This window comes from Rhinatrema bivittatum, chromosome 1 (assembly GCF_901001135.1).
Source record: "Rhinatrema bivittatum chromosome 1, aRhiBiv1.1, whole genome shotgun sequence".
Taxonomy (NCBI): Eukaryota; Metazoa; Chordata; class Amphibia; order Gymnophiona; family Rhinatrematidae; genus Rhinatrema; species Rhinatrema bivittatum.
In genome coordinates, this window is record NC_042615.1 from 684,389,701 (window position 1) to 684,413,860 (window position 24,160).

At 42.3% G+C, this 24,160-nt stretch overlaps 1 protein-coding gene across 1 annotated transcript in view; it reads left to right on the forward strand.

Annotated features, from left to right (window-relative positions):
- The window catches only part of TNPO1 (transportin 1), a 685,264-nt gene that overhangs the window by 175,390 nt on the left and 485,714 nt on the right, over positions 1 to 24,160 (forward strand). Inside the window, 1 exon segment of the mRNA XM_029574697.1 lies at positions 11,560 to 11,693. Within this exon segment, the coding sequence (XP_029430557.1) occupies positions 11,560 to 11,693 (134 nt within the window).

Sequence of the window (24,160 nt, forward strand, 5' to 3'; positions counted from 1 at the left end):
CAAAAAGCACATTGCTATTAAAGTATGGGATGGATACGCAAAACTATTACTTCTAAGACGTTTGAAACCATTACTGTATTTTAATGATTTTCGTACAGTACTGCAGGCTCTCGTATTTGGTAGCCTAGATTACTGCACTTCACTTTTATTAGGTTTGCCTGCTTCCTCTATCAGGACACTTCAGGTTTTGCAGAATGTGGCGGCCAGGATCCTGACCGGTACAAAAAAAAATTGATCATATCACTCCAATCCTCATTGGCTTCCAATAGAATTTCAGATTATATTCAAAGCAATCTGTATATTACATAAACTAATATATGCTGATCAGGTATATTGGCTGAATGCTGCCATTAAATTTCACGTGCCACAGAGAAACCTCCGTTCCGCCAATAAATGTCTATTAGCCTTACCATCTGTACAATCAGCACACCTGAATCAGGTAAGAGAGAGAGAGCTTTGTCATTGGCGGGCCCTAAAATTTGGAATACGCTCCCTGCAGCGATGAGGCTGGAATCCAATTTTAAACAGTTTGAGAGATCTTAAGACTTGGCTATTAAATGAAGTTTGTTAGCCAATCTTAAAAATATTTTAAGTCTTTTACACTGAGACCCAGCTTGTATGGAGAGACAACCGGAGGAAACTGTTTAATTATATGTTTTGTAACTGATATTTTATGTTCTTAACTGTTATTAGATATGAGATGTTTTATGATGTTTTTAGAGAATTTTAAGTTTCTTTTATGATTGTAGGGTTTATTTTACCAAGATTTGTTTTAAGTTACCTATGTCATAATGTAGGCACTTTAGGTTCATTTATTTGTATATTAGAGTAAGTATATTTTTTATTTAATGTTGTGAACCATTCCAGTGACTGTATATAAAACTAAATAAATAAATGGCAAATCCTAAATTTGTCCCTGCATCCTGCTATAATTTAGCTGGATAAAAACCATTCCGGGGCATGCCAGTTATCCTGCTAACTTAGCCCAATTTCAATTCTATCCAGTTAAGTTAGTTGGATAACTTTGGACCTACTTCAGAGCAGTCCTAAATTCTGGCTTGATATCTGGTTGGCTACCCTTTTTAAACAAATTCCCACAACCGCAGGCTTCCTGCCTCAATTTGCACCGTAACCACAAAAGTCTAACACCTCTACTCCCCCCTGGTTTGGTGGTAGAGCTGGAAGCAAACTGTTATTGGTGTAGAGTACGCTTTCAGTGCTATAACCACAGTAATGCTAGAAGCGCCTAAGTGTACTTCAGAGTGGCTGTGTGGAGGTAGGAGGAGTGCTGAGAAGGCAACACTTGGTGGTGATGTATTTGGTAGGGAGGGGAGGGATGGAGTGCCAGGCCCAGCCACTACCAGTATTTAATTTTTACATTTCGGGGTAGGGGTTGAATCTTTTGGTGGGTGGGTATGAATTGGGCTGAACATGTACCTTTGGTGCATTTGCTCAATCAGTATAGTGGGATAATTGAAATCTCCCACTATTGTTGCCTCATTTATTAGGTTTACTAATTTAATATTTCCCTGTCTGTTCCTTCATCCTGGCCAGGTTGGACGGTAGCATACCCCTACCACTATAGTCTTCCCTAACACACATGGAATTTCTACCCTTAGATTCCATAGTGCATTTTGTCTCCTGCAGGACTTCTATCCTGTTTGACTGAATGCCATCCTTAACATAGTGCTATTCCACCAATTAGACATGGCCTGTCACTTTTAATACACTTTGTAAAGAAATATCAGTATCCCATTGGTTATCCTCCTACCAGGTTGTTAAGATGCCCATTATTTCTATATCCTCCTTTGATGCCATACGTTTCAACTCTCCAATCTTAATTTTTAGACTTCTGGCATTTGCATACAGACAATTCAAAATCTGTGTAAATTGTATTCACCTAACTCAATTCAGTGTCACAAATGGAAGGCCACAATCAATCCTATTTTAAAAATAAATAAATAAAGACTCCAAATTACAATGCATATATTTCTTTAGACCATCATACTAGGCACTCCCAGCATTAAGCCTTCAACTGCCACCTTAATCATATAGTTGAGTCCATCTCCAAAACTTTGATCTATTTTTTGTTTATTTTTTTGCAAGTAAAAATATCCTCTTAACTGGTTTACAATGATTTTGTCATAAACTGGAACTACAAATATCTTCCCTCTTTCATCTTGCCAGCCCTAGACCCCCAGAGATTGAGTCTCAAACTCTACCATGTTTAGAGATGGACTTTATCATATGATAAGACGATTGAAAGTTTAATGCTGGGAGTATTGAGTATGATGGTCTAAAGAAATATATATATTGTAACTTGGAGACATTTTTGTTAGTATTAAATTTTATTCACAACATGCCTAGTAGTTGAAATGGGTAATTTGGAATCATTTATTTCTCTGTGCTTGATTTAATTGCCCCTACATAGTAACATAGTAAATGATGGCAGATAAAGACCAAAGGTCCATCCAGTCTGCCCAGCAAGTTGCTTTTGGTAGGATATGTTCTCAGACAAGCAGGATGGTAGTCCTCACACATGGGTGACATCATTGGATGGAGCCAGGCATGGAGCTTTGATCTGAAAGAATCTAGAACTTTCAAACATGCCCTACTGAGTGTGTGCAGCTGTAGTCATCACCCTTCCCCCTAGGCAGAATCCCTCGGGCTCTTTTATTCTGCGGCATCATGTGGTCGTGGGAGCTGTGTGTGTCACGGTATTCAGCTTTGCTGTCTCCTCAGTTTTTGTAAGTTGTTTTTTTTTTTTTCCTAGAGCTGCAGCTGTTTTCTTTCCTTTACCTTACAGTAGTGATTTTTCCTTTTCTTCTTTCCTTTGTCTCCCAGCCACATGGTGGGCCTTAATTGCTGTGCAGTCTGGCAGTCTGTTTCTATTCCTTAAAAAAAAAAAAAAAAAATACTGCATCGGTAATTTAGTATGTGTCCTCTTCTTGATCTGTTTGTTTTTGTGCCTTTATCGGGTGCTGGCGGGACTGACTGAATGCAGTCCGTGGGTGAGCCAAGTAGGCTGCTGAGCCTGGGGACTTGCCTGAGCAGGAGTTCCATGTTTCACCGATCAGTCTGCATCGATGGATGTTCAGACATTGCAGAGATCGAGGACCTCACTGTTCCTGTCAGGGGGAAAGATCTTATCCTTCCCACATTCAAAGGAACTAGTCTCCACGGGCAGGAGCCCTGGATGATATAGCCTCTTCTCCTGCTTATCGGTGATGGCAGTGCAGTCTCCTGTGAGAGGGTGAACAGGATCCTGGGCAAGCTGCTTGCTTTCACGCTTTTGGTGCTATGCCCAGTAACTGTTGCCTGTGCACATCTGTGACCGGCACCGTTGATCAGTGTCAGGACCACATCAGGGACCAGGATTGCCATTGAGTGCCATGGGCACACTTGATGCTTTCAGGGTACCTGGGTGTCCTCTGTCATCAGGGTGCGTGACCACCCTCTATGCCATAAGAGCCTTCTGTGCTGTAGGCATCTGTGGATGTGGATTCTCAATGCGCTGGAGTCATACAAGCGCCTTGGGCCTCGAGGTGGCGGAGTAGTGGCACTGACCTCTATTGCATTGATGCCTCTGTCCCATCCATGCTGTTGATGCCATCAAGATGTGGGGCTGCCATGGAGGCCATCATGAGTGGTGGCCACTGATGCCTTTCGTTGCCGCTCTAGACAATGTCGAGCACCACCAAACAGGCACTAGGATTACCGTTGAGCACCCTGGTTGTCCCTGAGGCCATCAACCACCAGGGCTCTTGAGAGCCCTCAAGTGCCACTGAAGCCCTTGAGTGACAAGGATTTTGGCCTTTAACAGCTTGAGTGCTGGGGTCTCCATTTACTCAAGCATCCTGGTATGCCGAGGAATCCAGGCTCAGTGGTCTGGTGCCCTCGAGGCTCCTTGGTGGCCCAGCAGGGCACTAAGGGGCATTGTGCTGTCCCATCACTGGCCTATGGCTGTCAGGTACCATAATGGGGGCCTTGAGCTGCTAGGATCAAAGGGTAGCGGAAGCCCGGCCTGGAGGTGGCAACATATAGGAGCCTAAAAGCCATGCCTCGGGTAAAAGTGGCAAGGCGTATGCACAGATCTTGGAGCAGAAAGTTTGTATAGAAGACCAGAAGTTTAGCAGTTTCTGGCATGCCCAGAAACTATGGTAGTAACCCCCATCCTCCACTTGACATTTAAGATATAAAGGGGATGAACAGACCCCCATTTTAGCTGCAGTAGCAGTTGTGGTGTATATTTGCCATATGAATTTAAACTGCAGTTCTCTTAATTGGGTGTTCTCTGTAATCTGCAAGGATCTCTTAAGAAATATTTTGATTTGAGTTTCCGTGACCTCAACACCCTGTAGAGACTCCCATCTCTCAGCTATCCGCTCCAGACCCTTTGTACTTCGGTGTGGTTTCAAGAGCTTAGAGAACGTGGAGCTGGAATAAAGTATGGGCCTTCCCACTCCCAGGACGATTCTCAGTTGTTCTCTGTGGGCCCCTGATATACTTGTGAGGTCACTACTGTAGAGGAAATGCCGTAATTGTAGGTAGGCATAGAAGACCGAGCTAGGGAGGTGGTATTTGTCTTGTAAGTCCTGAAAGCTGTATAGTATGTTAGTGTTGGGATTAATCAACTGTGAGAGCATTCGTAATCCATTAGAATCCCAGCTTTGAAATACTGTAGTACCATGTCCAGGTGGGAAGAGGGGGTTACCACATATAGGTAGCAACAGGGTCTCCCTCCCGGACAGGTTCATTATTCTGCCTAGATGACGCCAGGCTTTACGACCAGATTCAATTAATAGGAAGTGTCTGCTGGACGGAGGGATCGCCGCCGACCGTATCTGAATTATGGAGGCCGGGGACCAGTGCCCCAGCCAACTCTGTACGAAATGTGTCGAGGAGAAATATTCTGTACCCTGAATCCAGTCCCTAATATGTCGGAGCATAGAAACCAGGTTGTAATGCTGTAAGTCTGGACATTGTAATCCGCCCTCTTGCACCGGACCCATCAAGTATCTAAGTGCTAGCCTTGCCCTTTTCCCCCTCCAAAGGAAAGTGCGCATTTCCCTATTTATAGCCTGCAGGTCTTTCCTGGACAACCATATCTGCAGCATATGTAGGAGGTAGAGCCACTTCGGGAGCTCCACCATTTTTAGCAAATGCATTCTACCCATTAAGGAAACAGGTAGGTTTCGCCATCTCTGTAAGCGTTCTCTCATCTTTTTGAACAGTGGCTGGACATTGAGGTGGTATATGGCGGTGGGGTCACTGGAGACCAGGACACCTAAGTACTTAATGGGTCCCTGAGCCCACTTAAGAGGGAAGGTGGTGCCCCATGATCTCTGTAGGTCTCCAAACACCTTCAGTGCTTCGGACTTATCAGCATTAATCTTTAGCCCAGAAAAACTGCCATAAAATCGTTGCAAGCATAGAACCCGGGGTAGAGATGTCCTGGGATTAGTGAGGAAGATGAGAATATCGTCTGCAAAAGCCGCTGTCTTGAATACTTGGGTGCTCGCAGCAAGACCAGAAACCTCCGGGTCTTGCGAGATAGACCGTAACAGCGGGTCTATGGCCAATATGTATAATAGCGGGGACAATGGGCAACCCTGCCTTACCCCTCTCTGTGGTATAATCTCTTGAGAAAGCTGCCCATTTGCTAGGATATGTGAGGTAGGTTGGTGGTATAACAAAGAAAGATACTCCAGAATGGGGCCTTGAAAGCCATAGCGACTTAAGACCGAAAACTAGTAGTCCCAGGAGACCCTGTCGAAGGCTTTCTCTGAGTCAAAACTTACAGCCATAGCTGGTATTTTTTTCTTTTGACAAAATTCAATCGCCATAAGCAGTTTTACTATATGGGAGCTAGATGAGCAACCTTTCACAAACCCCACTTGATGCTTGGAAATGAGGCTAGGCAGTATGCCACTTAACCTCGTCGCCAACGTGTTAGCCAATAGTTTTAGGTCAGAGTTGAGCAATGAAATTGGCCTGTACGAGGCAGGAGATGTCAGATCTTTGCCTGGCTTAGGGAGGATGGTAATGTAGACTTTATTGAAATCAATAGGAAAGACTTTCCGGTCCAAAGCATTCTGATAAAAAGACTGCAAAGAATCTACCACGCGCTCCCCTAAAATCTTGTAATAATCATACGCGAAGCCATCGGGGCCGGGTGTCTTCCCCGCCTTGCTGTTTTTTATGGCTTGGAGGATTTCCTTACTAGTGAGCGGCGTGTTTAATTTCTCCAATTGCAACTCCGAGAGGGTAGGGAGTTTTAATTGTGAGAAACTCATTTTCTTCCATCGCTCCCCCTGATCTATCATCTGTATACAGGTGTTTGTAAAACTGTTTAAAAACTTCACAAATGTCAGCTCCACTAGTTGCCCACGTCCCCTGATTAAGGGACAATTTTTCTATGTGAGTTTTACTTCTGCGTAGTCGGATAAGATTCGCTAATGCCCTCCCAGACTTGTTCCCGAATCTGAAAAAGGAATGCTCCTTATATTGTAGTGATTTTAATGCTCTTTGGAGTATAGCTTGTAACGTACTAAGAGTGTGATGGTAGTTTGCATTGTGGGATGTTGTAGGACTGTGAATCATGGTCGCTTTTGCCTGCTTTAGCTGATTGTCCAAGGTAAGAATTTCAGAGTTTATAGCCTTATTTCTGGAGCGTAAGTATGAAATTATTTCACCCCTCAAAACCACTTTGCTAGCCTGCCAGAAAGGTTCTGGGTTGCTTACATGCTGAGCATTCGTCTCTTGATATTGTTCCCATTTTTCAATCAAATAAGCTTGAAATTTCGAATCCTCCCTCAGAAAATTGGGGAATTTCCACCATCTAATTCTTTCTGTCTCTTCCCCCCCAGTTAACCGCCACCCAGGGCATTGCATGATCCGACACTCCCGGTTCATGTATGCCAGTCTCAGCCACAAAGGGGAACAGGGTTGTGGAGCCTAGAATATAATCAATGCGGGATAGTGTCTTGTGAGCTTTTGAGAGGTGAGTATAATCCCTTTCGGTGGTGTGCAGTACCCTCCAATAATCCAGCAGGTTCAGATCATGACATAATTGACCAATGAAGGTACTTCGGGGTCTAAAGGTGGTGGCAGTAGGAGAGGAGGACCTATCTAGAGAGGGGTCATGTACTGAGTTAAAGTCACCTGCCAATAGAAAGCCCCCCGTACTCTGAGTGATCAGAAGATTGGAGATGTTCTGGAAAAACGCCGCAGAAGGCGAGTTCGGGCCGTAGACATTGCCTGATGTTGGTTCTTTAGTCAACTCCTGCAGTTTCAATATATGACCCATAGTTCTGCAGTTTTCTTTTCAGTGGAAAAGACTTGTTTATCCATCATTAATACCTTTCAGGTATTTGAAGGTCTGTATCATATCTCCTCTGCACCGCCTCTCCTCCAGAGTATACACATTCAGGTCTTTCATTTTCATCTCATATGACTTTTGATGCAGACCCCACACCATTTTGGTCACCTTTCTCTGAACGGTTTCTATCCTATCTTTATCCTTTTTGAGATGAGATGTCTCTAGAACTGAACACAGTACCTGTACAAGGGTATCACCTCCCTTTTTTTTTTTTTTCTTTCCTATTTTCTACTGGTTATTCCTCTTTCTATCCAGCCCAGCATCCCTCTGGCTTTTGCCACTGCCAGGCCTAGCATGACTGGGTTTGCATACAATGCATTTGCACGGGTGGGGGGGCGCAACAGGCCATTTCTTATGTGCTCGTGGGGCTTCCAACCGTGCGAGTAGGAAGAAAACAGTGGGAGTGGCCCATATTTGACATACCTGCAGGGATCCCTAGCCCTGTGGATAGGAAGAAGATGGCGGCAAGAATTTGTGATATGCTCACTGGGCTCCCAGCCCTGCAAGCAGGAAGACAGAGGCAGTGGCGACTCTGGTTTCATGTACTCACGGGGGGGGGGGTGGCAGGTCTCGGTCTTGCAGGAAGATGAGTGGCAGCAGCTGAAATTGACATGCTGGCGGGCATTCCATACCCCTCAGGCAGAAAGACAACCCTTGGGCCAGCGCTGGAATAGAACGTGCACACAGGGTTCCCACACCCTGCGGACAGGAAAAAAGAGACCCAATGGGTTGGAGTATAAGGGAAAGGAAGAAAAAGTGTGAGTGTGAGGGAATGGGAGGGGAGAGGAAGGGTGTAAATTAGGGAGAATGGAATGTAAAGGGGGTGAGTGAAAAGGGGAAGGATGGGTGTGAGGGGAGAGAAGGAAAGCAAAGGGGGCAGAAGAAAGGGGAGCAAGAGGGATCCAGTGAGTGCATGTGTGTGAAAGCGAGCGAGTGTTAAAAAGTGTGTGTATATGTGAGAGTGGACAAAATTTGCGTGTAGCTCCCCATTCCCCCACTATTCCAGGCCAGTTTCAGAGTGACTGGAAATCAAAAGATCCCTAGTATGAAAAGCTGGACATTTATTTTTTTTATTCTTGTTTTAATTATTGGGGTCTGTCTGCCATTTTTGCATATTTTATAGTTTTTGGAAACATTTTTAAAATTTTTATATGAATTTAATTTTAGAATGTTCTGTTCGTCAGCTGTCTAGAAATATATTTTGATTTGTATGGTTTTACCATGACTGTTTATATTTCCTGATTTTGTGTTATGAGGAATGGTGTTTTTCTATTGTTGCACAGCATAGAGAGTCTAGCTATTAGCAATTTTTAGTTCAGTATTTGCACACTTCTGTTTATACTTTATGGTCTGTCTGTGTTATGGTGTGTATTGGAAGTGAGGTATTCTGCTATTGTATAGTTTGTGTGTAGGGATTTATAATATTTGTTTTTTTTAATAGGGGATGTATTGGTATTTTAGAGCATGGTGTAGTATTTGCAATGTTGCATTTTCATGGGTAGGATTTTTACCGTTTGAGTGATGGCTATTAGTGCAGTTTTGGTATCGGAGGTTTACTATACTGTAATTATAGTTGTTTATTCATAGTTTTTTGATGGCTAAGCCCAAACCCAGTGCACTTTACAATAGGCCTAATACCATATAGGATCCAAATGTGTTTTTGCAGGGTTTTCTCATTGGCATCACAGCATTGAACATAAGTATTGTTGTAAGATATTTTTACATCAGAAGACTGTACTTTGAATGTCCTTTTTTTATGTAAAATCTGTTCATACATACATTTAATTGTGTGGTGAAAGCTTGGGAAATGGGGGAGCACAAGGGTGTAATGTTTGAGCGCCTAATACCCTTGAACTGGCCCTGAAAAAGAGCACAGATCCTCACCATTCACTCATCTCCCACTTCCCCAGAGTATAAATATTGGGGAAGGGTGGGAAACAGGGTTCTGAGGAGTATGGCAGGATTGCTAGCTACTTAAAAATATCACTGACACTCTTTTCTGCCACACCTCTATAAATTAACATAAGATATGCCATACTGGGTCAGACCCATGGGTCCATCTAGTCCAGTATCCTGTTTCCATCCGTAACCAATCCAGATCACAAGTACTTGGCAAGTACCCAAATATTAAATAAATCTTAAGCTACTATTGCTTATTAATTAATAGTAGTTTATGGATTTTTACTCTAAGCACTTATCCAAACCTTTTTTAAACCCAGTTACACTAACTGCTGTAATCACATCTGGCAATGAATTCCAGAGCTTAACTGTGCATTGAGTGAAAAAGAATTTTCTTCGATTTGTTTTAAATGAGCTGCGTGCTAACTTCATAAAGTGCCCCCGCCCCCGGTCCTTCTATTATTTGAGAGTAAATAACAGATTTACATTAACTTGTTCAAGTCCTTTCATGATTTTGTAGACTTCCATCATATTCCCCCTCAGTCGTCTCTTCTCGAAACTGAACAGCCCTAACTTCTTTAGCCTTTCCTCATAGGGCAGCAGTTCCATGCCCCTTATTTTGGTCGTCGTTCTCTGCATTTTTTCCAGTACTATATTTTTTACTAAAAACAAAAAAAAGTGCATCTCTGTGCCATTATAGTTTATGTACAAATAGAGTAAGCCTACCTCCATTTATTCAGTAGTATCAAATTTCATGAATTGCTTGTGGCGTTCTAAAATTTCCCATTCCATAGGATTTGAACATAGTCCTGGCACAGCTGATGAAGCCACCTTTGAACCATTGGCGATACTTTCCTTGTTAGTGTGAAAGAAGCTAATATTTCTTGTAGCAGTAACATCAGCCAGAAGTTGGCGAACTTTAGACTTTAGTTCATTATCCTCCTTTACATGCATTTATTCCACAATAGTGGTACTCCACACCCAACCAAAGATTTTTTCTGAAGGTTGTCAGCTTTCCATATTAATTCAGCCATCATACTACCTATATTCTTCCTGAGGCAGCATGCACATAAAGGTGAGAAAGCCCTTTATACGTTGGACTATAAAAGAGCTTTGGCTTAGTATAAAAGAACATAGCCTTGTCATCAGGCTTTCCAACTATTTGACTTTTATGATCCAAACAGACTGGGCATAGCAGTGGCTAAAAGTTTTGTCCAACTGGCTATCGGACTGCATTGCTCAATGCTGCAAGTTAGGCATCAAATTAGACTCCAAGGCTCATCACATTAGAGCCATGGCTTCATCGGTAGCTCATCGGCGAGTTGTGACTCTTGAAGACATTTGCAAAGCTGCAATGCCCCACTTTTATGTCCCATTTCTGTCTGGACTGGCTCTGACAGTAAATCCGGACAAGCAGTTTTGCCTAGCCTGTTCACCCAGTAGTCTACTCTCCACAGTGGGGACCAGGTTGCTTTTTAACTAAATACTCTGCTGCAACCTATTAGCTTGTAACTCCTCATATGTTATGGCTAATTCATTCCTGCTTATTAGTGGAAAAAGCAAGTTTTACTTACCATAAATGGTATTTTCCATAGATTAAATTAGCCATACTGAATACCCACTTGCCTCCCTGGAGAGTCCACTACCTAGTTAGACATAGCTCTAAAATTGACTTAAGGGTCTCATGAGGTAATGTCAGTGAGAATTCCCAGACATGGTTAGTAGAGCAAAAATCTCTACTAGCCATGAGATAGGTCTGTTCAGTGCGGCTGGATGTCATGACCAAATGTTATGGCTAATTCATCTTGCTATCTATGGAAAATGCCCTTCCCTCTGTTTTTTATTCTTTAATCAAGTGCTTTTTTGTTTTATTTTTTGCTTTATTTCTTTTAATGGCTCATAATTCTTGGTCTTAACTCTCCTGTATTGTAACTCTTGCCTTGGTAGAGAGAACGCAGTACATATTACTTTAATCTATCATGGCTGTGTTCTCTCTACCAAGGCGAGAGTTACGATACAGGAGAGTTAAAAGACCAAGAATTATGAGCCATTAAAAGAAATAAAAAAACAAAAAGCAAAAAAGCACTTGATTAAAGAATAAAAACAGAAGGAAGACATCTCAGTGAGTAGGTATAAGTTACTCTTGCTATGTACTTCCCACTCAGTAAATGTAAGCCAACGAAGTACTTAGGATCCTTATAGTTTTCTAGTGAATACTATAACACATAACAATGTTTTCCCTGTTTTTGAATAACTAATGATGATGGTTATTTTTTTAGGGAGCTTTTGGAGCCCTTCAGAAGATATGTGAAGATTCTGCTGAAATTTTGGATAGTGATGTGTTGGATAGACCTCTCAATGTTATGATCCCTAAATTTTTACAATTCTTCAAACACAGCAGCCCCAAAATAAGGTAAATTTAGGTATAAACTAAGTAAAACATTCTCTGTTTTATGTGTTAGATATTCTGCTTTTTTTCTTGCAGGTAAGCCACAAGGTAGATTATATAATTGGAAAACTTTGAGCACATGAGCGCATGCATACAGAACAATTAAAGTTAAATAAGAATGATGTAAGATTGGTAAGGCATAAAGTGGACAACATAAAATTCAGTAAATTTGATGCCTACAAACATGGATAAATTAACACAAAAAATGCTGGAGAAGAGAAGTGTCTAACAGGTTGAGCTAGAGCAGTGGTTCTCAACCTTTTTTCTGTCGGGACACACCTGACAGATGGTTCTCACATGCGTGACACACTGACCCATGATCGTCACGGGGCTAGATGTAAAAGTACAGTTTGCATCCACGGGAACCCCCCTGACCCACAATAATGGATGTAAAGCAGAATTATGACATTCCCCATACAACTCACCCTACAAAAAAGATATTCTGGTTCTGGTGTCATCTCAGTAACAGCAACTCAAACTCCTTCTACTTCCAGGCTCAATAGCCCTACTTATGAAAAGACAGCAGTTTACCACCAATGCATGTCCTCTTGAGAAAACACAACAAATAAGACTGATAAAACTCTTACATGCTAGTAAAATATTTCATCTCGGTAACAGACACAGAACCGACCTAACATACTCCCAGGATCTGTAGTAATGCACATAAACTAATCCACACACATTTACACTTGTATTATGGAATACACTCAAATAGGAGCAACCCTATCTATGAAAAGGCAACAATATAAATATTAAATCAGGCCCTAAAAACCAATACACCTCTTATTAGGAAAACAGAACTAGCAAGCAGCTATAGATCCCCACACAGAAATAATTGTAAAACTATACTAATAAGCAGAATAAATGTTTCTAAATAGCTATGAACAGAATAACATCCAACAATTAAAAACTATTAAAAAATTCTCCAAACACCAATAAAATATTTCAAAAAAAGCAGACACATCACATAATATTAAATAATTAAAATGGCAGTCAATCAAGAAAAATAAACTTAAAAAGCCACCTTTACTTACCCCCTCCAGCAGCTCTCCTGCTCCTCTTCCATGCAGGCCGTAGCACACACCAGAAGCAGCAGTAGAAGCTAAGCTCTATACTCATGGTCCTCTTTCTTAGTGCCCATGTTTCTCACACACACACCATACCAGTCATGCCCCCATGACCAGTTTCTGTCTCTCACACACTAATCATCTCCCAGTCTTTGACACACACACCAGTCACCTTCCTGAACAGTTTCTCTCATGCCATACACACACAGGCTTCCCACTCCCGTGTTCTACTTACATATACGGGCTTCTCACTCTCATAATCACTTTCTGTCTCACACACACTCACCAGTCTCCCATGCTTGTTCTCTCCACATGCACAGGCTTCTCATTTCTATAATCACTTTCTCTCTCTCTCTCTCTCTCTCTCTCTCTCTCTCTCTCTCTCTCACACACTCTCACACACTCTCACACACTCTCACACACACACACACACACACACACGTCACCTGATCTCTCTCATGCATACACACACACAGGCTTCCCACTCCCATGTTCTTTCAGATATACAGGCTTCTCACTCCCATGCTGTGTCTCACACACACCCAGGTTTCTCACTCCCATAATCACTTTCTCACACACACACCAATCACCTGATCTCTCTCATGCATACACACAGGCTTCCCACTTCCATGTTCTGTCTTACATATACAGGCTTCTCCCTCACATGCTGTGTCTCACACACACCCAGTTTTCTCACTCCCATGTTCACTCTCTTCACATGCACAGGCTTCTCATTCCCATGTTCACTTTCTCTCTTACACACACACACATACATACACACACACACACCAGTCTCTCTCTCATTTCCATGCTCGCACTCCACTGCACAGGCTTCTCATTCCCTGAATCACATTCTCTCTCATATTCACACACACCAGTCTCTTTCTCTCACACACCCCGTCACCTTAGCAACCAGTCTCTCGCTCTCATGCATGCACACACACACAGGCTTCCCACTCCCATGCTCTTTCTCTCACATAATCAGGCTTCTCACTCCCATGCTTTTTTTCACACACACACACACACCCCCCCTCCCCCCCAACACCAGGCTTCTTATTTATTTATTTATTGGTTTTTATATACCGCCGCTCATCAGAGATATCACGTCGGTGTACAGAGAACGAAAAAATACGCAATTGCGTTGTACATAAAACAGTATGGAAACAACTGGGAACCAATACTTACGCCCTTTCTTTCTCACATACCCAGATTTCTCACTTCCATGCTTTTTCTCTCTCACACACACACACACATCAGTCACTTCCTTGACTAATGTCTCACACTCTCACATACACATCAGTCATCTCCCTGAGCAGTCACTTTCATTGTCTCTCACATATACACCACATCAACTCTCTGACCAGTTTCTCTCACTCACAAACGTGCTCGCAATCACACGCAGGCTGGCTGCTTCTTTCTCTCACTCACTTCCTCCCCCCCCCCCCCCCCCCCGAGCACAAATGGAAACTGCAGCAGCCTCCTCCTCCTCCAGCCCCCGCAAGCCAAGAAAGTAGATTCCCATCGGCCGCGGGAGGCTCAAGCTGCTCTCTCCTTTCTTGATTACCGGCTGCTTCGATTGCCCGGGGGCCGATGACGCTGCTGCTGCCGCTGCTACTTTATCACGCGGCCCGGGCCGGCTCTTTCTCCTTCCCGCGCACCGCGTATCACTTCCTGTTCCGGGTCACGGGGGGGGGGGGGGGCGCCGCGCAGGAAGAAGAAAAGGCCCAGCCACAAATGCCACAGCTTCTTTTAGCGCCGCTGCCGTTCCCGCTGGGCTTGAACGTGCTGATAGCCCGGCGGCAACGGCAGCAAGGAAGAAAGAGCAGCGGGAGGGACCCGGAGCACGCGACACACTACCCGGTGCTTGGCGACACACTAGTGTGTCGCGACACACCGGTTGAGAACCGCTGAGCTAGAGGATAACACTCAAGGCTACACATTACCATGGGGGGGGGGGGGGGGATGCATGGCCTGGAAGTAATGAGGGAAGAATCTAATAGACCTTTTTATAAACTGCCTATGAGAAGGCTATACAGCCATTTTTGTTTTGTGTGTATGTATATATGTGTGTGTGTATGTATATTTGTGTGTGTGTATGTATATTTGTGTGTGTATGTGTGTATGTATATATGTGTGTGTGTGTGTATATATACGTATATATACACATATATACATATATATATGTATATATGTGTGTGTGTGTGTATATACGTATATATACACCCTATATACATATCTATATATGATATGAGTGGGTGGGAGGGAGGTAGGGGAGAGAGAATGAGGGGGAGGTGAGAGACAGAGGGATGTAGCCCGTTTTAACGGGCTTAACGGCTTGTATATATATATTTATATATATTTATTTATATTTATATTTTTAGGCAGAAGGTCTGTAACAGGATTTTGTGCAGAGGGGATTTTTGTGCCAAATTTTCAGCGCGGCAGCTGAATGCTTGAAGTTTTGTGCATGTCAGTTTAATTGGATCCTTTGCATGCTTATACTGCATGTTGAAATACTTGCTGTGCATTTAGAGCAGGGATCATAAGAACATGCCATACTGGGTCAGACCGAGGGTCCATCAAGCCCAGCATCCTTACTCCAACAGTGACCAAACCTGGCAAGTACCCAATGTGTGATGGTAAATGGAGCTCTCTCTGAAGAGAGGGAGGTTTTAAGTGGTGTACCACAAGGATCGGTGTTGGGACCGGTCCTGTTCAATATATTTGTGAGCGACATTGCGGACGGGGTAGAAGGTAAGGTTTGTCTTTTTGCGGATGACACTAAGATCTGCAACAGAGTGGACACGCCGGAAGGAGTGGAGAGAATGAGACTGGATTTAAGGAAGCTGGAAGAGTGGTCGAAGATATGGCAGCTGAGATTCAATGCCAAGAAGTGCAGAGTCATGCATATGGGGAGTGGAAATCCAAATGAACTGTATTCGATGGGGGGAGAAGGGCTGATGTGCACGGAGCAGGAGAGAGACCTTGGGGTGATAGTGTCTAATGATATGACGTCTGCGAAACAATGCGACAAGGCGATAGCAAAAGCCAGAAGAATGCTGGGCTGTATAGCAAGAGGAATATCGAGTAAGAAAAGGGAAGTGATTATCCCCTTGTACAGGTCCTTGGTGAGGCCTCACCTGGAGTACTGTGTTCAGTTCTGGAGACCGTATCTACAAAGAGACAAGGACAAGATGGAAGCGGTACAGAGAAGGGCGACCAGGAAGGTGGAGGGTCTTCATCGGATGACATACGAGGAGAGATTGAACAATCTAAATATGTACTCCCTGGAGGAAAGGAGGAGCAGGGGTGATATGATTCAGACTTTCAGATACTTGATAAACTTTAACGATCCAAAGACAACGACAAACCTTTTCCGTCAGAAAAAAATCAGCAGAACCAGAGGTCACGAGCTGAGGCTCCAGGGAGGAAGACTAAGAACCAATGTCAGGAAGTATTTCTTCACAGAAAGGGTGGTGGATGCGTGGAATGCCCTTCCGGAGGAAGTGGTGAAGTCTAAAACTGTGAACGACTTCAAGGGGGCATGGGATAAACACTGTGGATCCATCAAGTCTAGAGGGCGTGAATAAAGAGGAGGCAGCAAAACACTGCACGGAGCGGCAGTAGCCACAGAGGCAGCAAAACACTGCACGGAGCGGCAGTAGCCGCAGAGGCATTCACGGAGCGGGATGCCAGTGGCCAGTAGTTGGTGTTCCACCTTCACGGAGCGGAAGGATGGAGGGCTGCTATCTCCAAAAAAAAAACCAAACAAAAAAATAAAAACAGGGGTGGGTAAGAGCATGGGGTAAGGGTGTGGCCTGCTTGTTACAGCGGTTGCTACCCCTAATTGAGCTGGACGTTCACTTGGATGCAGATACGGCGCTGCTCTCTAAATTGGTGGTGGGGTGGAGGGGGAATTAGGGCTGGAGGGTACTGGAAGCCAATAGTAACAGGTGGGAGAGAAAAAAAGGGGAAAAAATGGATAAAGTGCGTAGCTTGCTGGGCAGACTGGATGGGCCGTTTGGTCTTCTTCTGCCGTCATTTCTATGTTTCATTGAACCTCTCAGTTCAGTGTACTTAAAGCTTCTTCACTTGATGGGACTGGGTTGTCTTAGTATTTGCTATGCTATGTAACCCTTAGCTTAGGACTCCCCATGTGTTAATTCATGCCTGTTTGTGGACTGCAAAAGCAAGTTTGCATACCTGTAATACAACTTGTTCCCTGTAGACAACAGGATGACTTAGCCATACTTAATTGCCCCTGAATAGGTCCCTGGTGACACCTCACTTGGAATACTGTGTACATTTCTGGAGACCACACCTTCAAAAGAATATAAACAGGATGGAGTCAGTTCAGAGGGTGGTTACTAACATGGTCACTGGTCTTTGTTCTAAAGCATATGGGGATAGATTTAAATATCTAAACATGTTTTCCCTAAAGTAAAGGCAAGATAGGGGAAATATGATAGACATATTCAAATATCTCAAAGGTTTCCATGCACAGGAGGGAAAGCCTCTTTCAATAGAAAGGAGGCTCTAGCACGAGGAGTCATGAAGAGGTTTAAAGGGGGTACATTCAGGAGTAATCCTAGGAAATATTTCTTTACAGAGGGTGGTAGATGTATGGAACATCCTCTTAGTAGAAGTGGTGGAGACAAAAACAGCATAGGGATAAATACAAGAGCTCTCTAAGGAAGTGATGAAAAGTAAATTTGGATGGATGGGCAGTCTGGATGGGCCTTACGGTCTTTCTGCCGTCATGTTTGGTTTTTTTTTTCCCCATAAATTTTAGACCTTTTAGCAGAAAATGAGGAATGTCTTATTATACAATGATTAACAACAAATTTACAAAGGAAAAATAAATACTTCACATTTCTCAAGATAAGAAAAAAAAGTTGGGAGGCCAAGAAAGAAAAGGGAGCAATTAAACACTGCAATAAAGAAAAAGGAAATAGAGAGAAGCATAACAAGGACACCATTTCCAAATTGCCTTACCATTTTAAAGAGCTTCTTGGGCACGCGAATCTAGGAAAAATCTGTTGAGAAGGTTCAAAATGCAGATAACTAACATTTTAAATATCTCACAAAACATTTATATGGATATCTCAATGTAAACTGTGCACCTAATGACAAAACTTCAGAATGCATTGAAAGAAATTTCCTCGTACAATCTTGTTACTCTAGTTATAGGAAATATCCATATCTTCTGACCATAAAATGGCAATAATTTATTAAATAAGAAAAATCTAAGGACTAAATTTCTATCATTCAAAAAAGCAAAAGAAACTAATAAAGTTCCCTTCTTAGAAACTCGAGCTTCTTGTGATGATTCAGGAAAGTCCGATAGATTTAAAGAAGGATCTTGCACTTGATCTTCATGAGTACCAGTTAGGTTGCTGTGGCAAATATGTTTTGGTAATTACAGGCAATCCCTCCTTGGGAATCTTGAGAACTTGTGAAATTTAGTTCTTAAAGAGTTCCAGTGGTGAAATCAATTTAATAATAGAAAAATTAAGAACTCTCAAATTGTCTTCTCAAAGCATTCTCAGTGTTCTCTAACTTCTTGGAGTAAATCAAATCAGATTGAACAAAACCATTTTGGATCTTCTTAACTGAAGATACTCGAGACTCCAAAACTTCTATTTTCCTGCCATGTGAGGCAACCAATTTATCAGTGGCCAGTACATGCTGATTGATATCCAAAGCAATTTTTGTTAAAGAGGAAATAGCTTCCAAAGAAACTAAAACATTCCAAACAGCGTCTAGTATAATAACTGGGTGGTTTAATTAGTTACCTTTGGAGCCAACGATGTCCTGGTATCCAAGCCACTTTCGCTCAACAGAGTGTTAGCAGCTGAATCCCCTCCAAATGCCAGTTGCAAAGTGTGTATCGGGGGTGTATTAGATATAATCTTTTGAGCAGGAGAAGAAAAAACTCTCCCGCTTAAACTCCTCCGATGAAGCCATAAAGCTAAGGCTTGCAGCTGTCTCTGTAGCAGTGCTCCCAGGTGCCGGAATCACTGTGGGGGTTACTGGTCTCTGCTCCACTTCTACGGGCATTTTGCTGAAGGGGGAAGGTGGCCTAGTAGGTGCGCTGGGGCTCAGATGTTTCTTCGGCCCCCATCGACTATGCTCGCACCACTTCGGTGTCCGCAAGGGCATTCTTACCCGGCATGTTTATAGATGTTGTGGTGAAGAAGCCCTCAATCCTAGGTTGAAGAATGTCAGTTGAGGGAGAAGCCTGGGTAATCTCCCTCAATTTAGTTTTCCTTTTAGTATGAGGCATTTTAAGGAAAAAGAAACCAAAACGGAGAGAGCTCCGGCCTAGCTTCTCAGTGCGTGGTGATCTTGGTCTCCCTGACAGCTGCTGTTTTCTATGTAATACCCGCTCCCTTTAGATAGCTGACTACTTTGCTAAAGATTAAGCTCTGGAAGAGACTGAGGGACTCATGAGTCAGTGGTTCATACACGGGAACTGACATGCATGCTCAGTAAAGTCTCTATTGACCTCTGAAAGCTGGGTCTGTGGTTTTTTTTTTTTTTGGTTTTTTTTTGCTGTTGGATGACATCACCTCACAAGTTATTGCTAGTACATCTGGTTGGCTATGGAGAGAGACCTATTTACAGAAACTATTTTTCTCTTCTGTGTAGCCTCATCCTGCCGAGTGCTAAAAGCTTTTTTGCAATCCAAGTACTGTGAAGGAAGATATTTGAGTGTTAGTTCTCATCCAGTACCAGCAACTTTTCCAGTGTTATCCTTCGCAAATGTTTAGTTAATTTTCAGAAGGATAGCTGTGTTAGTCTGGGGTATCAAAAAAGACAGGAGTTGCGTGGCACCTTATAGACTGACTAATTTTATTAAAGCATGAGATTTTGAGGTCAAAGTCCATTTCATCGGATGCATGAAGTGATGTACAACAGATGGGTAAAATATACAGAACAGAGAGAAGGCATTGGATTAGGCAGGATATGGTGTAGACTGTTAATAGCATTACAGTAAAGCCTACTGACAACTGAGGTGTAAGTGTGAACAGTCAGATTGATCTGATAAGTTCATAGATAGTTGTAGTGAGTCATATAAACTCATGAAGCCATTGTTTCTGTGAATGGACAGCCATTGTTTCTGTTCATTTTTTTTTTTTTTTTTAATGAGTTTAGTTACTTTCTCACTATTGGGTGGCAGTTAGCACAGAAGTTTGCCATCTGCATTTATTACTGTGAACTTCTCATTTTTCTAGTAATTCAGCTGATGAGGCTATGTGGTACAGTAGATTAGCTTTCTTCATTCCTTTGAGCTGTCAGGAGCTGACCATGGTGCTGAATATTAGTGATTACTGGTTGAGGCAGGCAGAAAAGAATGGGGAGTTTGGATGGGGTATACATCAGACTCATAGGAGATGAGGGTAGATATTTAAAGCATGTTTTGAAAACTCCATGGGTTTAACGAGGCTCTTGCATGTGGTAATTGAAGTTAGTATATTTTGGAGATCTGGGACAGACCTAAAACCCTGGTTAAATTGCGATTATTCAGGAGTTACTTCCCCACTCAGTGAGAATCTTCTCTTATTCTGCCAAGCCAGTAACTTTTTGCCAGAAATGTTTCTAACACCAAAGCAGGGGATACTCCACCCTTATACTTGCAAGCTATGAAATTACAACATGAGCGGCAGCAGCAGTGCTTGTGTGGTTCATTCTGCTATAGAGGGACTGACTCTCTACAGATGAGAGGATAGGTAAATCCCCATGCTTTTGCAATCTTTTGCCACAATGTTGCAAATGCCAACAGTTGCGACAGACTTTGATTCTTTGAGCTATTAAAAGATATTTTTTGTTTGCTATTGTTTGAATTGTGAGTTTGCAAAGGGTCGTTTACTTGATGTGAGGAGGAGAGAGTACTGGTTCCTGAATAGCTAGTTACTAGTTTGATTCCCATCCTCCCACCCTTCTGTCTCATGTTTTGATTATATAGATTTTAAACCCTACTAGAAGGAAAGTCTTCAAAATAAAGTCAGTCACTTAAAACATTAACCCTGATGTTTAGTGATGGACTAGTTTTAGTCCTGCTGCTGGCCATTCACTAACACTAATCACCTAGTTATCAAACTTCAAAACCATAGATTTTAAGACACCTAATAAATTCAAAACCTTAATCCAGTTTGGCCACCCTGAAATTAAGACATACCTACTCCTTATCAGCTTTAAGACTTTATCAACTCAACAAATTAAGATGCAGACAGAAGCCCAGCAGCAAGATGGGAGCTGTCCAGTTCTTGTATCGAGCGACACATATATATGAATGTATATCTTGGTGAAATGCTGTATGTGTGCACTTGGTGCAAAGAGCTCCTCGCTATCCAAACCCATCTGATCTCTGGAGGCCAGAGTGGAAGATCTGAAGGAGATGAGACAGATATACATAGAGGAGACCTTCAGGGGTGACAGTGGTCCCAACTCCAGTCTAGCAGTCCTTGTGCTGCTTTGGAGGAGCAAGGTCACCTGGCAGAAGGCCATCACCTTGGTGTGGCAGGAAGTTATCCTGTAGCTAGGACCTGCCTTCCAGGTGATGCTTTATCGTCTCACTGAGGATGTGTCTCCAGGGATCAGGGTTACGATGGCCATTGTAGTGGATGATACAATCATTAGGCAACTAAATTGCTAAGTAGCTAATGGGTGCAACTTGCTTGCCCGGTGCAATACCAGTGATTTAGGAAGGTTCAGCAGGGAGGTTCTGGAGGCTAAATTTAGGCTCTTAGGTAGGAAATTGAAATCCAGAACTTCCAGGATTACATTCTCAGAAATACTTCCCATTCAATGTTGAGGACCCCAGAGGCAAGCCAAGCTCCAGAGTTCACTGTGTGGATGAGACAATGGTGCATGGAAGAGGCTTTTAGGTTTGTTAGCAAATGGGGAAAGGAGGAGCCTATTCAGACAGGATGGGCTCCATGGTAACCCAGAGTGGAACCAGGCTGCTGGCACTAACTTTTTTTAAAAGGAGAGAGCAGCATTTAAACTAGATAGGGGAAAGCCAAGTTGCTCAGTAGGACATAGTCTGGAATGTATCTTTGTAGGATATTAACAAATCAGGGAAGTTAGGGCATCTTGATAGGTTGCAATAAATGCTAAAGGAGCCCAGATGCCTTTAAGTAGAGATAAGACAGAGCAGAAAGATTACAAATAACCCCTGTCAACTGTTAAGCAGGTAATTAATGCAAATGAAAAAGTCTTTCTAGAAATGCTAGAAAGTAAAATATAAAAATAAATAAATGATGGGAGAGTTAGAATGTATAGCATTGAATGAAGTAGTTATAATTGGCATCTCAGAAACCGGGTGGAAGGGAGGATAACCAATGGGACACTGATATTAGAGAACAAATTATATTACAATGATAGAATGGAACAAATTGGTGGAGGGTGGAACTATGTTAGAGGGCATAGTCAAACAGGGTAAAAGGTCTGCAGGCAACAAAATGCACTATAGAATCTTTATGGATAGAAATTCCATGTGAGAAGAGGAATAGAATAGCAGTGGGGATGTACTATTGTCCACCTGGCCAGAATGAAAAAAAATGCTAACAAAATTAGCAGCACAGTAATAATCTGTAGTTTGTTAATCCAGTATTGACCAGGAGAATGTTACATCAGGACATGCTAAGGAGGTAAAGATAATTTAGACCTGATCCTTAGTGAAGCATATGACTTGGTGCGAGGTGAAGTAGTGTTGGGGCCACTTGGCAATTGTGATCAAATTTGACTTAACTGAAGGGAGGACACTAAGGAAATCTACAGCAATAGCATTTAACTTTCAAAAGAAAGACTAATAAAATGAGGTAAATACCTAGGAAAAAACTGAAAGGCTAAGAGTTTACTTCAGTCGTGGGTGGTGTTTAAAAATACCTTCTTATAAAATGAGATCAAATGGCATCCCACATATTAAAAAACAAACCTGGAAGGAAGGCCAAATGACTGTCAGCATTGTTAAAAGGTGAAGAATGGGAGGCTTTTCTAGCCAAAGGAACATCTTTAAAAAAAAAAATGGAAAGGGATCTGAATGAAGAAAACAAGAAACCGCATAAGCACTGGCAAGTTAAATGCAAACCATTGGTAAGGAAGGCAAAGGCAGAAAACTTTGAAAGAAGCTTGTTGTGGAAATAGTCATAATAAACAATTCAGGTTCATTTGATGCAAAAAGCTGCAAGGGAGTCTGTTGGACATTAGATGATAGAGGGGTAAAAGGTGCACAAAGCGAGGACTGTGCCATAACAGATATTAAATTAATTCTTTGCTTTGATATATACTGAGGAAGATGTAAGGTAGTTTAAAACCCCACTGGTACCAATTTTATATATTTCATGCACAAATCGTTTTTAATTTATTTTATTAAAAATTTTCCATAACCCAACAGATTTTTTTTTTTAATTCTATAAAGCCAAACCTCCCTTTCTCGTCTTATGTGGTAAATATTTCAGAAACATTTTGGGAGAAAGATGGTCAGTTATACAGTCCTGATATCAAATTTAAAAATATATCAGAAAAATGAAAAGCGCCTCACCATCAGGTGTCGGCGAGCGGGGAGGCCACCCTCCATCCTGGGCCCCCGCAAGAAGTGAACACCATCTTAAATAATAAAAAAAGAAACGGAACTATCATCAGGAGGTGAGGGGAAATGGGTGACTGCGATGTGACCACGCCCCTCCCCCGACATCACTGTGAGCTCCGGCGGCGGTTGAAAAGCGCCTCACCATCAGGCGCCGCGCAACAAAGGGGCTCTCCCTTTTGTGCACCCTTCGTGCAACTTTGTGCTTCATTTAATATTTTTTCTTTTACATTTTCTGTTAAGTAACCTTTTTTCAAGTTCCTACTTTATGCATTAACAATTTTATTATAAATTTTCTCTGCATTTGACTATGGAAATACTTTTTCCTGCTTTTTCTGTTTTATGTAAACCGGTATGATTTGCATTTTAATGTAAGAATGTCAGTATATAAAAATTATAAATAAATAAAAATGGGGCATGGGGAATCTTCAGACAACACTAGAGAGACATTGAATTCTGAAGATTGCTCGAAATAGCTCAGCATAAAGCCTCCATCACAGGAAAACCTATTGAGAATTTTATTGCATTAACAGAAGGCCCTTATAGACTGACTCAGAAATTCAGGGCCATCTGTCTGGCTAATGTAATTCTTGTTCTTAGTGATGAGCCTAACTTCATTGCTAGGAAAAATGATTGTTCAGTAATTTTGTTTTTTATGATAGTTTCAAATAGTCATAGTTTAATGGGCCAAAACCAACATGGATTTAGCCAAGGGAATTCTTGCCTCACCAGTCCACTTTTTTGGTTTTCTTTTGAAGGCATGAATAAAT